The sequence below is a fragment of the Eleutherodactylus coqui genome, chromosome 1 (assembly GCF_035609145.1).
Source record: "Eleutherodactylus coqui strain aEleCoq1 chromosome 1, aEleCoq1.hap1, whole genome shotgun sequence".
Classification (NCBI taxonomy): domain Eukaryota; kingdom Metazoa; phylum Chordata; class Amphibia; order Anura; family Eleutherodactylidae; genus Eleutherodactylus; species Eleutherodactylus coqui.
In genome coordinates this window covers 76689973-76707471 of record NC_089837.1, presented here as the reverse complement: position 1 = coordinate 76707471, position 17499 = coordinate 76689973, and the positions used below count along the sequence as shown (strand labels likewise).

General features: G+C 44.2%; 1 protein-coding gene across 3 annotated transcripts in view; it reads right to left on the bottom strand.

The window, feature by feature from the left end:
* Window positions 1-17499, bottom strand: part of KIDINS220 (kinase D interacting substrate 220) — a 137639-nt gene that overhangs the window by 11689 nt on the left and 108451 nt on the right. Inside the window, exons 23-26 of one of the 3 annotated variants that reach the window (XM_066597533.1) lie at window positions 14346-14524; window positions 12307-12530; window positions 10342-10455; window positions 8397-8453 (exon numbers count right to left, since the gene is read on the bottom strand). In XM_066597533.1, coding sequence (XP_066453630.1) covers window positions 8397-8453; window positions 10342-10455; window positions 12307-12530; window positions 14346-14524 — 574 coding nt within the window. The remainder of the gene's footprint in view (window positions 1-8396; window positions 8454-10341; window positions 10456-12306; window positions 12531-14345; window positions 14525-17499) is intronic. The other 2 variants (XM_066597516.1, XM_066597525.1) reach the window with 2 other exon arrangements.

Genomic DNA, 17499 nt, shown 5'->3' with positions numbered 1-17499 from the left:
TTGTACATGCACTCTCACAATTTATCCAAGTTAGGACTTCAAAAGTAGAGCAGAGTTTTACACGCAACGATTATCGCTCAAAATTTGCTAAAAACGATGGCTTTTAAGCGATGATTGTCGTGTGTAAATGCTACCATCGTGCACTTTTCGTTTGAACGATGATTTTTAGTTCAGCATAAAAACTATTGTTCAGACCGCACACTGGGAGCACACATTGTATTCTCTGTGTAGCCCATGGCTGAAAACAGCCTGCAGGCTGTTATCTACAAGGGAGCTAGATATTATATTGATTTCTCTTAGAAGCCTGTGGCTGAACGATTGAGCTAATTATAGAGCTCAGACCTCCTGCTGAGTTCTGCAACAGCCCCCGGAGGCTCATTTACACGCAAATGAAGCTGATAAAGTACTAATGGGCATAAGTGCTCGTTAGTACTTTATGCAAAATGATCGCTCAAAATGGTCATTCTCATTATCTTTTGAATGAATTTTGAGTGATCATCTTTGCATGTAAATGGGGCTTTAGTTTCTACCTACTCCAAGTTTGGAGGTCTATCCCTCTCTTAAAACAGATCATTCTTGATCATTTAAGAAGACAATTGCTTTAATTGTCCAGGAATGACCATGTGACAACAGAAAATATATGCATCGACAACTATTTACAAAATGAAAGTTCCAGAATAAGCACAATGACCCGGTCACATACACGAAAGAAACACTTCTGCTTGCCTGTAAGACATATGACATGCCCGAAGGTATGAAGCTCCACATATGACCCTGCTGGTCATAAACTCTACTTAATCGTGGTCGGCACATTATTTTGAAAGAAGAACCTGGGAGAACATGAGACTCTTCAGAGTTGGACAATAACGATGTTACAGTATCCTCTTTACAGTTGTACAACACCATTCTGTAGAAAACAGAACTATGAAGACCAATACTGAGAAAAGCAGCAGTACCACCAGCTTACATAATACAGGCGGTTTAAGCAAGATCCTGACCAGAAGCTTCAAAACCCACTGCAGCTAAACAAGAAAGCCTAATTCATTGAAAAGGGGAACTCAACCTAGATGTCATCTTGCCAAATGTCTAATATGGGTGGGATCCAAAAGGGGTCACTGCAAATTTCAAATCACGTGAAATCCCTCACATACAGCTTGTGATCGAGCCCCAAACGGTTCACTGGTGCTTTATGACAAGTTCTGTATCAGAGTCCAAGAGTTAGTTCCCTCTAAGACTTTGTAACAGTAAGCAGTTTGGGCACTATTATAAGCCAGGTGATACATAACAGCATCAAATATTAATGTAAAGAGCCTTAATAATTGCATATAAAGCAGCCAAATACACGGGACCACCTAGGAACCAGCCAAGTAGTATTACATATCACCAGGTCTAGGCCAATGAAGATGTTTTTTGCATCACCGATGGTCTAGGGTATGATAGAGAGTAACATCTCTATGTCTAGAAGTCTGAGACAGTAAAAGAGTTATTGTCAATATTCCCCGTTTTCTATGGTAGTAAAACTGATAATTTTAAGATCCCTAGTGGAAGGGTAAGGGTTTAACCTGCTGGACCAAAGGCATACAAGTTTCTCTTTTCTACAAAGTTGCCCGGGCCATAACAAGGAGGGGGCCCACTGATCGTTGCCCCGGCCGTAACAGGAGGGGGCCCACTGATCGTTGCCCCGGCCGAAACAGGAGGGGGCCCCACTGATCGTTGCCCCGGCCGTAACAGGGGGGGGGGCCCACTGATCGCTGCCCCGGCCGTAACAGGGGGGGGCCCCACTGATCGCTGCCCTGGCCGTAACAGGGGGGGGGGGGGCCCACTGATCGCTGCCCTGGCCGGAACAGGGGGGGGGGGGGCCCCACTGATCGCTGCCCTGACCGTAACAGGAGGGGGCCCACTGATCGCTGCCCCGGCCGTAACAGGGGGGGGGGGGGGCCCCACTGATCGCTGCCCTGACCGTAACAGGAGGAGGCCCACTGATCGTTGCCCTGGGGATAAGCTTTGGGACTGTGCAGCTGGGCAACTTAGAGGGAGCAGTAGTCAGTAGACATCTTCAAGGGGTTGTCTGAGGTGGGGAAATCCTTTCCTGGACCTGCGGTGTCAGAACCTCCCCTTCTGTCCTATTTCCAACACCAGGTCATGTGATACGGACTCTGTGTGTGTCACATCACTGAAGGAGGCTGGCTGTTCCACTCATCTTAACAACTAAGCCAGCATTCTTCGCTGTATCATCCATAGCAGAGGAGGAGACTAGCTTCTTTAAGATGAGCAGAACAAACAGGCCCCTCCAATGATGTGACTGATACAAAGAGTCCATACCATCTGACCCGCTGTCAGAACTGAGCCAGAAGTGGAGCTTGTGACCCCGCAGATCTGGAGAAGGATTCCGTCTATTTGCAAACCCCCTTATAGACATCCAATGACCACTGCTCCCTCTAAGATAGCGCAGCAGCACAGCCCAAAGTGAAAGTGTAGTTAAAAAAGTAAAAAAGTTATGGTAATGTTAGGGGACGTGACAGGAAGTCAGGTGATGTAGTTTTTTATACTCACCTACTCCCACAATCCAGTGGTGTCACCGTCAGCGAGCGGCACTAAAATCTATGGGAGAGTGTTCACAGGAGACTCCCTGACATGTCCCCTAACAGTACCATAACTTAGTTTATGGTGCTGCAGAGACGTGGTAGCCTCCTATTTAAGCAACCCTCTGCATTTGGAACAAAAGTCTGACCTGGGACTGGAGTGGGCAGTCATTACCTGCTGTTGGTTTTCTGTGATGATGCCTCTCTGATCTGCAAGTTCCGGGTCCTGTTTTCAGCTGTCCAAGATGGCCAACACAATTTTCAGACTACCTAACCCCACAGTGCATTAACCAATGCACTATACCTGCTCTCCGATTGGCCAGCACTGCTCATAAGATCAGTGCTGGCCAATCAGATAGCAGTGCACAGAGTGCATTAGGTAGCTAAAAAATTGCAGTGGTCATCCTGGACAGCGAAATCCCGAATTGATGGACAAGAGGAACATCGGCAAAGAACGGCAGCAGGTAATATCACCCTTCCCTCCCAAATCTGGAGGGTCGCTTTAATACAAGATGCCAGACACGGCTCATGGGCAGTTGTGCTGCTTTTTATGGAAATGGGGAACTTTTTATGTAATCCTGGCCAACGTCTTTGAGGCGCCAGTCTTCATGCTCCTGCGCACTACCGTCAGAGCCAAAATAAAAGGCGATGGTAAAGGCGGACACACGAGATTGCTTCTAGAAAACCGTGAAGGCCGCAATCATTCATTCGGTAATAAATAAGCCGGCGTATAGGGTTAAGCTGATGATTCAGCAAGCGCCATATATTAGTATGCAAGCAAAGCCCATTGCAAATTAGCATGGGGTGAACAAATTGCTGTATGACTATTTTATGTGGAGTGCCATCCGTTTTAAATATGCAGATGGATATCTCTTCCCATAAGCTATGTTTTATTTAACAGGCCTTCTTCACTTTGTGATGTATAAAAGGGAACAAGCTGCAGCCGACGTTTCACCGCCTCCGTTTTACCATTTATTTATTACATTTTTTTTCTATATATATATTTTTCACAGTCTCGGAGGGAGAAGGTGAGAAGAGAAAGAAGAATTCTATACAAATCTGAAAAGCAATTTCTGAAAATCGTGGCCATGAAAAGAACATTCGTCAGAGTGATGCAGCCCCTGCGCACCCAGCCCTGCCAGATGGAAGGAGTCCGCTCGGCCTGTTTTCATTTACTTAACACCAATTTACTACAGAGGTACGAAAAAAGAAGAAGGGGAGGGGGGGGGATAAAAGATTCCAAAGAAAGTCTTAAGAAAATGTACCGCCTTCCCCTCTTATGTGTCTCATTCTCATCTCTATAACAATGCTGGACAAACAGAAGAGGACGTAAGAACGTATTCTACAGGAACGCAGAGATGAGAAGCTGCATTCGGAGCTTTACTGTTAACTAAAATGTGTGCAGAAGGCAAAAACATCTGCATTTCTGGTCCCGTAATGTGAAGCTTAGGTGGAGTTTCATCCAAGAAGCTAAATATCGGTAAACCCACTTGTGTGAATGTAAACCAACTTTTAATCTATGCAAATTAGCTCGCCAACCGAAGGACGAAATATGTCTCTCTCGAGTCATGTATAGATAGTACTTTGTAAGTTAATGCCACACCCATTAACCCCTTCCATCTCCAAAAGGTATATGTCCGCTTAGCACAGAATGGTAGAGTTGGAAGGGACCTCCGGAGTCATCTTGTCCAGCCCCCTGCTCAGTGCAGGATTTACTAAATCATCCCAGACAGATGTCCGTTCAGCCTCTGTTTGAACACTTCCACTGAAGGAGAACTCATCACCTCACATGGCAACCTGTTCCACTCGCTGATCACCATTACTGGACAACCCCACTTCCCATGCACATCCATGGTGGAAGAGGTTCGCAGGGAATGATGTACATTCGCATACTATGACTGGTGTAGGCTCAAGAGCTGAGCCGTGGCATCTACAACGACAGCCAGCCTCCCGCTGCAAAGTTGGGGATCAAGGAGTACCTTTGTCTGTCACCTCTGGGAAGGTGACAGACATGTGAGAAGCTGTCATTAAGGGGGGGGGGGGGGGGAACTGACAACTGGGACCCCTGATAATCATCAGATCAGTGTTAGTGTTCCTCCCCCCCCCCCCCCCCCCCCCGTCATTTCTACGGGAGCGCTAAAGATTAGTTAGTTCAAGCACTCTGCCAGCTGCAGTGCCCCCAATGAAATGAATTGAGGCTGAGAATGCACGCTGCTTCATTGCCAGTCTCACAGAAGAACATTGGACCCCCATTCTGACAAGCAGTGGGGATCCAGTGGTCAGACCCCACCAATCAGATAGCCATCACCTATCCTTCTAAATAAGGGATTACTTTATATTATGTAAACACTCTTAAGTATTGGCTATATGCTATATATATAACAATGGTTATTATTAAGCCATTACTTTGGGGATTTGTGATAAAAGTTGATGACATGCAAGTACACTATCCTACCTCTGCAAGAATGAAAAGTATTTTTTAATTTACCTATGTTAATACTTAGTGGGGATCCTTTGTCGCTAAAGACATTGGATACTGTTTGTGGCATACTTTCTACTAACCTCGGATATACTTAGCATTTCCCTCCATTCATCCTGCAAATGTCTGATGGGTTCTCTCATAGATGATGCATCTGCACATCTACAATGTTGCTGGGAGCATCATCATTGGACAGCAGAGCAATGGAAGGACTTTCTATGTAGTGACAAATGATGCCAATCCATCTTTAAATCAGATGGATGTATCTGGGTATTGAGGATGCCTGGGGAACACCTTTTGCCCAAATGTGTTGTGCCAACAGTTAAGTACAGCGGGGGTTAAATTTTAGTTTGGGGAACTTTTACGTGGCATGGTCTCGGTCCATTGGTTGTAGTGACAAGAACATAAACACGGAGGTGTACCGTGACACTCAACAATGATGGGCTGACGACAATGTGGCAATATTGGACTGGCTTGCACAGAGCCGGACCTGAACATCCTTGGATGAACTGTAACGTCGGGTCAGGAATATGAACAGCGTCCATCTTTGAGAAAACTCACCAGACTTTTGCAGGATGAATGGAGGGATGTGTATCAGACATTAGTAGAAAGTATACCACAGAGAGTATCTCATGTCATTAGGGCCAAAGGAGCCCCACTAAGTTAACATATGTAAATAAATCCTACTTTTGATTCCTGCTCGGGTGTCCAATTACTTTTGGTAAGATAGTGTATATTTCTTTAGGAAAGTGATGCCACCCTTCATGGACTCTTTCTGTGCCAACATAAATCTTTACAACCTTATGTTCAGTGCAGACACAATTACTTGTAATAACATTTCCATAAAAACATAGAATCGGACTAAAAACTGATTCAACGAGAAACTCTGCATCAAGCCACCCCAAGAGGCACTTGTAAGAGTCCCTAGGAGTGAATGGGTGACCCAATGCCAGCTCTGTTGGTACTTAAAGTCCCATATCTGTCTTCACCTCATCCATTTCAGTGCGATATCATCCAGGGTGAACGCACGTTGCTTTACAAAAGTGTTGCGCACTATTTCTGTCGTCTGATTATTGTAAGTGTAATCCCAGCCATGGAAAAGGCCCGGTGAGGGCTGTAAGCTGCTCGGGCACAGAATCAGCGGCAGTATCGCTTCAAATGACTGCAGTAAGAGGGTTATCCTGGCATGAGACACAGGCTGTTATGTTCTTGTTTCAATGTGGAAAACAGGCTCTAGGCGACCAGGAATGCAAGACTGAGCAGATTTCATGATCATAATATATTGGCTGACGAAGGATTATTTGCTCCCAAGAAAACCACTCAAATCGGTGTGTATTGAAAAAAAAACGCTATCAGGTTCTTCCCAAAGCAATCTAGTTTCTCTAGGCATGAATATCATCTTTACGTATGAGGAACTGCAAACAGTCCAAACCCGTGTCCACCTTTATCGGAGAGGATAACCTAACTAAAAATGGGGACAGAAGGAAGAGAAGGGACTTGGAATAAAACTATGCAAGAGGACCGGCCTAAGAGATAGAAGGTGAAAGACAGAGTCTCCTTCAGTCAATACGGATGGACGGCTCATCGCCCTGAAGTCTACCGACAAATGTGCCAGAGCCACCGACATGATAGAATAGAAGCTGAAATGTAGAATAAATAGGGGGAACGGAGGGGCGGGGGCATAAGCTTAGGAGTTGCAGAAATAGTTTCCATAACGGCCTTTCACTTCTACAGGAGCCAAAACGGGTCAGGTGATGGGTAGATATTGAACTAGGTGCGATCCCCAGAAATGGGACATGTCTATTAGACTTTAGGGCAGTACTAATAAAATTTATTACAGAGTGTAAAAAAAACCCTCATCAATTTCACATGCTAGGGTACTTATACACCGGCTGATAGTAGTCACCCGAGTAATGAAAAGAGTGACTATGGGCAACTGTAAACCTGTGAGGGCAAGTGAGCAAGACTCGCTAAGTTGTCAGAGTCATTTGGTTTTCAGCTTACCGTCGGCCCGCATAAACAGGCAGTTGTTCATCTATGAATGACTGCCTGTTTACTCTGAAAGGAGGTGAGCGGCCGGAACAGATCTCCAGAGCGCCCAGCCTTCCATCCAGTGAGCAATCATCGTTAGAACCTATGTAACAAACCTGTAGCACTTCAGCTGTTTCGAAACGACAACCGACAGGCATGCTGGAGGTTGTAGTTCTGCAACACTCGGAGAGCCACATGTTACCGACCACTGCCCTAAAGCGGGTTGTGCAAACTTGCACAACCTTTTTGAGAATGCAGGGCCAGGGCACACCGCTGAGTGTCCTGCTCCTGCCAATATGTGGATTTTGCTAGGAGCAAACTACACATTTTCCTTGCAGCAGACACTGTAGGGGCAATGCAATATTACAGGAAAGCCATTCATATGAATGGTCATCCTGTAATACCAGGACGGCACAAGGTCTGCAGAATGGGAGTCGCTCTAAGGAGGCGTTCATCCAGTGTTAATGAACACACTAAGTGACTAAACTCGGGGGTCCCGTGACGGCTGCTGAAAACGGCGCTGCGACAGAATCCCCAAACGGAAGCAAAAGGAACCATTCACCTCTATTGTGACACCTCTTTAGTGTGCGTTTTACAAGGTTTCCGTTTGTTTCTGTTTTATTCACAGTATAGAACGGCGCAGTCAACTAGGTTATTCTCCAAATATAGGGGAACAGATGAAAACTTTGTGTCTGTTTCACGACAGAAGTGATTGGTTCCTTTTGTTTCCGTTAGAGGATTTCGTCATAGCGCTAATTTTCAGCAGCCGTCATGGAGCCCCATGTGTATTATAATGTGTGTGAACGCTCCCTTGCTCAACGGCTCCCATTGTGGGTCATGGAGGGGGATTCCAAGCAGGGACCCCACTCTGACAATCATATGCCCTAACAAGATATATAAAGAGGGGTTGTGTTTTTGGCACAACCCCTTTAAAAGGGATCCGTTCCAGGTTACCCCAAAAATGGGTATGCATAGTAAAATGTCTAGACCTCTTCTAGATCTCCACCGGCAGATTAGGAGGATTTAAGGAGAGAGACAACAGATTAGGTTATATTTGTGCAATTAAAAACATTTCTTCTTCTTCAAGCTACAGTTGACATTCGACAGTAACACAATGTATGTGAGTAGTATAATTCTATGTATTGGTTCATTACATGAATACCGTGAGCCACACAATTAGTTTCTATACTAGTCTATGGCACTTAGGACAACCATGATGCACAGTTAGTAATGGAAGCGTTAATGGGACTGATCCTAAAGCAATGGGATGCCACAGCACGCCACCACACTACTGCAGGCTTTACCAGAGGCGAGTGTATGGGCGAGGGCACCGTCTCGGCGGAATCTTCTTCAATAATGTCCTGAGTAACACAACAATGTGCACAGTCTGAAAGAGACCCCCCACAATCATAGACATCCTACTAATAGAGCATGGGGGCACAGGAGCCGAGACGTGACAGAGGCTACAATGCAGGCATTAAGAAAGGTCAACTACGGCTTTCACCTATGTAGCAGAGGTGATTGAGGAGGGCACCGTGGGGCATCGGAATATTAGTATGGGTGTAACATCGGGGTTGTGTACCGCTTTGTGACCAACGTATCACCCATTACTTTGTAGAAGTAAGAGTTGCAGATTCAGGATACTTTGTGGGGCTGGTTGATGGGAGAATAAAATGGCGAAAAGAATAAAGGTAATCGGAAACCCTGCTGAGGCGAACATTTGGGTTAATGCCCATCAGAATTTGGTCCAGTAATGACCTCACATCAGTGAGGAATATACTGACCCTGTGAGTGAAGAAATGGTTGTCCAACTTGTTTAATCTACGGGGGAAGGAGTACTCCGAAAAAAGCCCATGTGATCAGAAGACAGCAGGTTATACCGGTTACAGCAGCGCTGGGCGATATCGGTCATGTGACCAGTATTAAACCAGTGTTATTGCCTAAATTTAAACCTGCTTTCCACAAATGATGGTTGCACCTTTTTTTAGGTGAGTGGACATTTTTGAAACCCCTACTCGTTAGAATGGTCCCTGTAAGCTAAAGAAGTGTTACCCCTGCTATAAACCCCAGCAGTTGTCAGTGTAGTAGCACCCTTGATGCAAGATCCCTACAGATTGTAATCTGTCCATGCTAATGGACACCAGCTGACTATATTGGTCAGTGTTTGTTACACGGGAAGATTATCTGTCCTGAGGGAACAATTGATCAGTAAAACAATCAGTAGTCCCCATAGATCCGTCATTGGCCGGCTGCATATCTCCCCATTAACATCAATCACAGAGCATTTTTATGCTTGTGCAAATGAGCCGATCAGAAGAATAATCATTTGCCTGTTTGTTGACGGATTGTACTTTTACATGGCCTGATGATCGGGCATAAATCATCTGGATGAAAGCTTTTGCTCAATTATCGAACAGAGTAAAAGGCACTTAAATATGTACTTTTCCTGCAGCACCCCCACAGGGTATATGAAGTATTACACCACACCTGTTCAAAATCAATGCAGCACTGTAAAATGCGGGACAGAACAGGTTCTCCAGAGTGAAAGACGCTCCTAGTAAGGGCTCTCCACTCTAGCCTAGAGGTGAAGATCTAGACCCCATGCATTAACTCAGAATTCCCTAATAGGGTATATGAAAATGATCAACCCATTTAAGCATTGTATGGTGCAATTAATGTGCTGCTTGTGTGGAGCATATACATAATGTGTCATGTTTTCCAGTGCCCCCCCCCCCCCCCCCCTTCTTGCATTAGGGTACATGCTTATAGGTCCAAAACTAAGTGCTCCTCTATTAGCAGTGAATTCCCCATATAGCATTCAAAAAAAAGTTTTCGTACTCAGGGCCACTGACTTTAATGGGGCTTTCAGACATACGATTTTCACAGCATGTCCTACTTTCATTCATATCACAAATAGCCAATGCCTGCGGGGCTCGGACATCACACAGACGTGTGTCAGATGCAATGACACCCAGGACTCTCGGTCGCAACTCGCATACGCCTGTGCAAATAAGCCCTTAACCGGACAACCCCTTTATGGCTCATCAGATCTAAAATAGGGCACCACAACCCAATGATGAAGACGGTGACACGTTCCTAATGATACAACCATTAACCACCACATATTTTATACAAATGGACACCAAAAATCTTATTTTTTTACAGCCACCCTTCACCATAGCAAACAGCAGCAGGCATTAAACATTAATTCCCCCAGTTAGTGCCACGAATACCCTACCGGATACTTACAAGGCCAGCGGTTTGGTCTCTGGACAAACTGTGTTTGACAGGTGGACGTGATATGGGATGTTGGGGGTTGCCAAAGTAATACTTTGGCAGGTAAACATGAGGTGCAAAGAATGGCTATGGAAGAGAACAGAAAACATGAGGGAATAAAAACCAAAAAAATTAAAGAATACAAAAAAGGATAAAAAAAATGGAAACATGATACAAACCAAATAATGATAACAGGATTAACCAAATAATGATAAATTAAGATTAAGCAAAGAATAACAGCAAAAGATAAAAATACATAAAAGAATATAAAAAAAATAGTAATGTGAGCAAAGTATAATAAACAGATATTGGCTATGTCCACACACAGATAGCAGCCATGATTCCACAAGGTGGACTACCGTAAGCCGGGAGCCAGTTCAGCGGTCAGAATGACTCTACAAGATAAAGGGTACTGATAGGACTATGGTGGCAGACTATACCAACGGATTAAAGAGAACGCTACAGGCAGGTGTATGCAAAACCATCAGAGACATACCCTGCTCCTCAGGCTCAGCACTAAGACTATTAGCAGGCTGGACTGTCATCAATCCCGACTTGTCCGTTTTAGTAAATACTTGAAATCTCCATGAAATAGCAATTTAAGCATCTTTTTTTTAGGATTCTGTACTATGCTGTTCCTCTGTTATTCCTCCTGGAAATCTATGTATAAATTGACAGTGTTACCCATTCATTGGGGAATTTCTCTAAACACCTTGACACTGTCCAACCGCTGACAGCATTAGACCATGTATGTATGCTCCTTTGGACAAGGGCAATGGTGAAGTCAAGTTATTCACACACTTCTAGGGAAAAAAAAAGAGAGGAATGCCACAGGGCACAGTTCTAAGGAAAACCTCTTTGGCATGTATTTACTAGGGGGACTTTTACATGTCACTACAGTAATAGGCTAAAAAAGCAATTATGGGTGACTGTCGTTCCGTATAAGCATGGGACCTGACTAGGCAGGTGAGCAGGAAATCGCTTAATTGCCGGAGCTCACCTAAAAGCCAAGAAACTGTCGGCCCTTGTAAACAGGCAGTCGTCCATCTATGAATGACTACCCCTTTACTCTGAAAGAAGCCGGATGAGGTCTCCAGCCTGCTGCTCCTCCATTCAGCGAGTGATCATCTGAAAGCGGAGGAGTGATGATCGCTGGGAAGGCTGTCGCCCGACTGTCCCGTGTAAGAACCACCCTAAAGCAGGAGAGCTGACAGATACTTTATAAGTCCTTTATGATGGGAGAACATGGTGGAGAAGGATTTCTAAACCTGCACAGATCCTAGGATCCACCATTCAAGATACGGGTGGGGTCTCAGATCTTCATGAAGGTCACCTAGTGACCTTTCTTTATAAGAGTCATCTCATGAACAATAACTGCCCCCTAAGCACAAGACAGGACATAAGCATCTGAGCGGTGGGGGTTTGACCGCCATCAGGCCTGTTGATCTTGAGAATGGGGGTTCCAGGTCTATGCATTTCATTAAAGTGGCGGTTGCACATATTGGGATGAAGCCATCTCCGCCAGTCCAAAAGGGTTAAGAGAGAGAGCGGACCTAAGCAACTGCCATTCTAATGGGATGAACAAACATTCTTCCAGCCGTCGGACCCCCACCTACCAGGTACCTTTCAACAAGCATTGTTCGTGGGGAACCCCCTATAACAAGTGTGCTTAGGGAATGTATTTATGGAAAAGGCTGTCGCCCATATTGCCTATAACTATTTTAGCACAGAGGTAACAACCTAACGAACGATTGCGGGACATGGCATCGGCTTTGGCGACATATTCCCATATAGTCATACAGAAATAGAACTCGAGTGTAAGGAAAGGTCCTGAGATAGAAATACTGTACATGTATCTGTGATTACTTTTATATTTATACCTGTATATGGTCACAGCATTGATTACAAAGAATAGTAGACCCCCCCACCACCACCTACCCGGTTATAGAACGGGTGCTGAGGACCGGTCATACCACTATAATAGCTGCTGGGTGGTTGTGGGGACACAACGCCACCAGGGAACGGACCATTGAACGATGAGGAGGAGCAGACAGAGGGCGGCTGGCTGTATACAGAGGTTGCCCGGGGTGGAGCATCCTGCAGGGGTAGAGTAGGATAAGGGAAACCTCCAATATTCATCTGTTCTCTGGCAGCCCGCACATCTGAGAAAGGAACGGCACAGGTAAAATGAGAAAGCACACGCCGCATTAATCAGCAACAACTGGGACACTACAACACATCGTTAGGCTGATTTCGCATTTAATTAATGTAAATCTAGTACTAGCTCCATCTTCATTTCTGGCCAGCATGCAAAAAAAGGCATTAGGATGAAAACCAGTATGGAATCTGGTCCTGGACCTGGTGAACATGTTAGCGGGAGAGCTCTTTGGTCTCTGTCTTAAGGCCCATTTAGACCCAACGATTCTTGCTCAAAAATCACTCAAAGCCATCTTTTGAGCGATAATGGTTGTGTCCAAACCAGGCTTTACACATAGACTCCTATGGTGCCACCCGGCTTCCTGTCCCCATGCAGTTGTACAACAATTATGTAACACCATCAGGTTTTGCTATGATATTTTGGACGAGGATTACAAGGACACTGATGATTTAAGAATCGTGATCGGAGTGGTTGATATTCCTGTCTGGTAGCCACCTTGTCCACCAGTGTCAACGGACTATATGATATTAAGGGGATATTACAGCAAATAAGTGTTATTCCGTGTACAGTATAATGAAAAGGCATACAATTTTCGAATGTGCTTTTTGAGTCAATTCGTTTTACCTTCCAAGATCTCCGCCTACTGTAATTTAAAGGGGATTAGTGGGACTGTTCCTAAGGTGAGGTCATCAGTAGTTAAATGGGCAGAGATCTGCCGGTGGAGGCCCCCAGCAATCAGCTGAGAGTGGACTGTCAGTGGGGGGACGGAACCAGAAGCTGCATCCCCATTGCAGAGTATATAACAGCCGGGCGCTCTGAGCAGAGAACAGCTGGATGCAGAAGACAAGCGGCCCCCCTTGTCTTCTGCATCCCCCACTCAGAGCACTCAGCTGAATAACAGCCGGACGCTCTGAGCAGAGAACAGCTGGGTGCAGAAGACAAATGGCCCCGCTTGCCTTCTGCATGCTCACTCGGAACGTAAGGTGATCACTCAACGTTTGAGCGATCAACTTGCACTTAATGCGCACAATGATTATTGTTCAAAAGTCGCTCAAAAGACATCTTTTGAGCAATAATCATGGTGTCTAAATGGGCCTTAAGTGTTAATGTATGTAAATAAATACTACTTTTGGTCCTTGCTCAGTTGACTAATTAGTTTTGCTAGGCTAGTGTATTGCTGCATCTATATAATATACATACAGAATACAAGTTGTAAAAACTCGGTTATATTCCAGCAGACTATCTGCAGAGTTTCCATGAAAGGTTAAAAATCACAACCACATGCAGCGGTGGCAGCTTTCATGCAGCCAACACCCCAATCGGTGATGCAGGTTCATGCGGATTGCTAATGCATTAAGTGTTCACTAGCTATCAGTTGTTAATGGCTGAATGGTTATAAACAAACCACGTGGTCATTAACAACAAATATGAACACTTACATCATCAGCAAGCTGCATGGGGGGGGGGGGGGTGTACCCCAATTTAATGCTATGGAGATTGGTAACATGCACTGTGTTGGCGCATATAAGCGCTAGCGATCATGGCTCATGAGACGGCTGCAAATATACAGAAGGCGTCATTGAAGAGTTGCATTATAATATAATTACACACACAGGCAGGGACACTATAGGCACAGCATTCACATGATACGTGACCACTATTGTCTGCGTATGACACATCGCGCATGCAAATTACTTATTGCAAATGGGAAGAATTTACTTGCACGTCATTAATAAGTTCAATAAGTTAGTTTTACGGCAAATCTATAAATATGTTGGAACTGTTAGTCGAAAGTTAAGAAAACGAATTAAAAAAATACCTGCAATTATTTCACGAAGCTTTGGATCCAAGTTTACTGTACAGGGTAAGAAAGTCTTTACATCTCGTGCCACGAGAACAGGCGTCCTGGATGACAGGAACACTTCAAAACTCCTGATGTCACCATCAATCTCCAATAAGGGCTCCACATCCTTTGTTGTAGGAATATTTTTGGAAATTCTAAAAAAGAAAAAAAAAGTAAAGTCTGAATTTTAAAAAATCTTAATAAATCACAACAAGCAAGACCACCACTGTTTCATTAACACTTTGCAATCCAATTTTGGATTCAGGGTTTCCTAGGGGGTTTTCTCTTTCTGCCATTATACAATGGCGCCATCTGCTGGCTAGAGCCAGTACTGCGGTATGGGACATGCAGAAGAGGCCCCCGACAACAGAGTGGCCAGTAATATACAGTAAGAATACCCTGCCGGACGTCTTCCAACATCGGAGCTGTACAGCCTTCAGTCAGAATGTCTTCAAACATCAGACAGTGGATTGGAAAGGGTTAACAATTGTCATTTTCACACTCTTTTTAATGTTACTTTTAAGGCTCTGATCAGATCTAAATGAGGAGCCTTTTTTTGACCACTCCAGAATGTTTGACAACAAGAACAGTGTATTGCACAACGGAGGCTCCTAAAAATACCCTAACAGACCTCACTATAGTCCAGCCGAACCTACAGATGACTTTTCAGTGTAATCTGCCATGAGTGTACATGAAATAAACCCATTTTTGCTCTAATCCCCACTCCCTCCCATATACAACACATAAGGATCTCTTCATCGTCAACACCCTCATAAGTAACAGCATCATGGAGGACATTATACAGCAGTACTGAGCAGTGTAGATGTGATTCCGGTAGTTGTGACATGGTAAACATTATGAGCTGCAGCAATATCGGAGATTCTCCTTCGTCCTCTCTTCATTGACTTATATGAGCAGCAAGAGACACCTCCCTCCTCCAACCTTCTGTGTTTCATCTCAATGTATGTTACTAGAGACAGATTTCGCATGACAATAGACAGTGGACCACAATTTTGAGGGGAGACCTCCATCAAGGGAGGGAAGGGATTTTTTTTTTAGCACAAAAACGTAATTTTAGGTAAATAAAATTATTTGCACTTTTACTAGTTCTTACACTGACTATTATATAGATCTTGTATAATACAAGTTATCTCCAAGTATGGTGACCATTTAAAGTCAGTGGGGTCCAGTAGTGTCAGGTATGCTTGAAAATGGATCGGTCCAGGCACTATTGCTTCCATTACATACAGAAACCATGGTGCGAGTATAGCATCAGACTAATAGGACCATAAGATCTCTCTTCAGAAACCTGCAAGAAGTCGGTTCGTTCACCTGTTCTAGAAAAAGCCTAAACGTCACAAATGAATACAACTTAGTTATTCCGTCTAATCCCGACATATTGTGCAAACAGATGCACAATTCAACACAAATATTGTTCTGCATCGTCTGACAGAGAAGGAACACATCGAACTGGAAATATGGGATATCAAAGCGCAGAAATGAGCATCGTACACATGAAAAATTAAAGAATATTTCACAAGTTTATGAGCAATAAGCCATAATGTTTATGACTAAACCAGTAAATCCAAATTTAAGTACCGAGCAATAACAGATCTACCAAAGAGAATGAAAAAAAACAATATTGCTAAGGGAAAAGTGCAAAATAAGCAGTCAACTAGTGCTGATTCCATGCAATTCACTCTGTCATAATACAGGGGTCACTTAATATTGCCTAAAGGAGGAGGGGGGAGCCTATTAAAAAGGAAATCACTTCAGTGGGGGAGATAAGTAATAGTTCTCCAAGTCTGATAAGGAGCTGGAAATTACAGCTGTTCTCCAGTAGTGTGCAGAGGAGACTTAAAGGGGTTGGCGAAAACTTTAACCATGCTCACAATACGTATTGGCTGCTTGCATCTCCCATGATGCCGCTCGGTCTTCTGTGCCTACTGTTTGTTTACAGGCTGCAGTAAGGGGTGCCACAGGCTGTTGACAGAGCTCGGCAATCTGCAATGTGACGGAAAATGGAACTTACTGGTATGTTATAAAAAAAAAAAAACTTTGAATTTTCCTTTTTTCAGCGACGTGCGGACTGATCACTGTGGCCAATCCCTGGCCTCGGTATTGGTATCACTGAGGCCAGGGATTGGCAGCAGTGCTCACGTGCTTAGATGGCACATGACTGCGCTACCTGGTATTTAGACCCCACTGTAGGGAGCGAAGGAGCCAAATATAGTCTTTTTTTTTATATATTTCACAGCCTTTACCTACTTTATAAAAAAATTAAAGCTATTGGACAAGCCTATTAAACATTACTGAAGATGTGAGTTCCATGAACAGCTCCACCATCTGTACACAGGTCGTGTGTGGTATTATAGCTTATCCCTATTCACTTCAATGGAACTGCAATACCAGACACACCCATAGACAGTTGTGGCGCTGTTTGGAGCAGTCATGTTTTTCTAATTCTAGACAAGCCCTTTAAGTTGTTCATGATTCTGCGCATTAGCTTTCACATACAAGTTCTTTTTTATTCTTCTACCTGCTTTTTCAGCTAAAAGGAGAAGTAGTCTTTCCTATCTGGCATCTCCAATGCACAAAATCCAAGAGAGATAAGACGTGAAAGACTGGTCTGAAAAGCCCCAGCTGACAAGTCACATGAAGTGTATTAGTTTTCCTCTAATTCCAGTTCTGCTAAAACCTGTCAGTACAAAGCTTTATTATGAGCACAATACAAGCATTGTGAGAAGGGAGAAAATGAACTGATTTAAGAAGGTCACAAGCATCTAAATGCTCTGTAGGAACTAAATAGCATACAGTAAGAAAATATGGACTAAACCAGCTTCATTATAGACGGGGCTGTTGTCTGCAAGCGAAACCTCACGTGGAAGAGGAGAAAATACTTGTAGAAAGCCCACTGCTAGATTGTTCTAAGACGTTAATTCATAGTGTTGCTTCTTGTAGCCACCGACAAGAATGCTCCGAAGAGTGGGGAACCATTTGTCTTCCAGTCTGGCCAACTGCATGTCCATAAGGGGTCGAGGAAAGCTCCAGTCGTAGAAGAAACTTCCAATCTGTGCCGTGACGTAAAGCTAGAACGGATGTTGGCGCCACCACCAATCCGAAGATATCT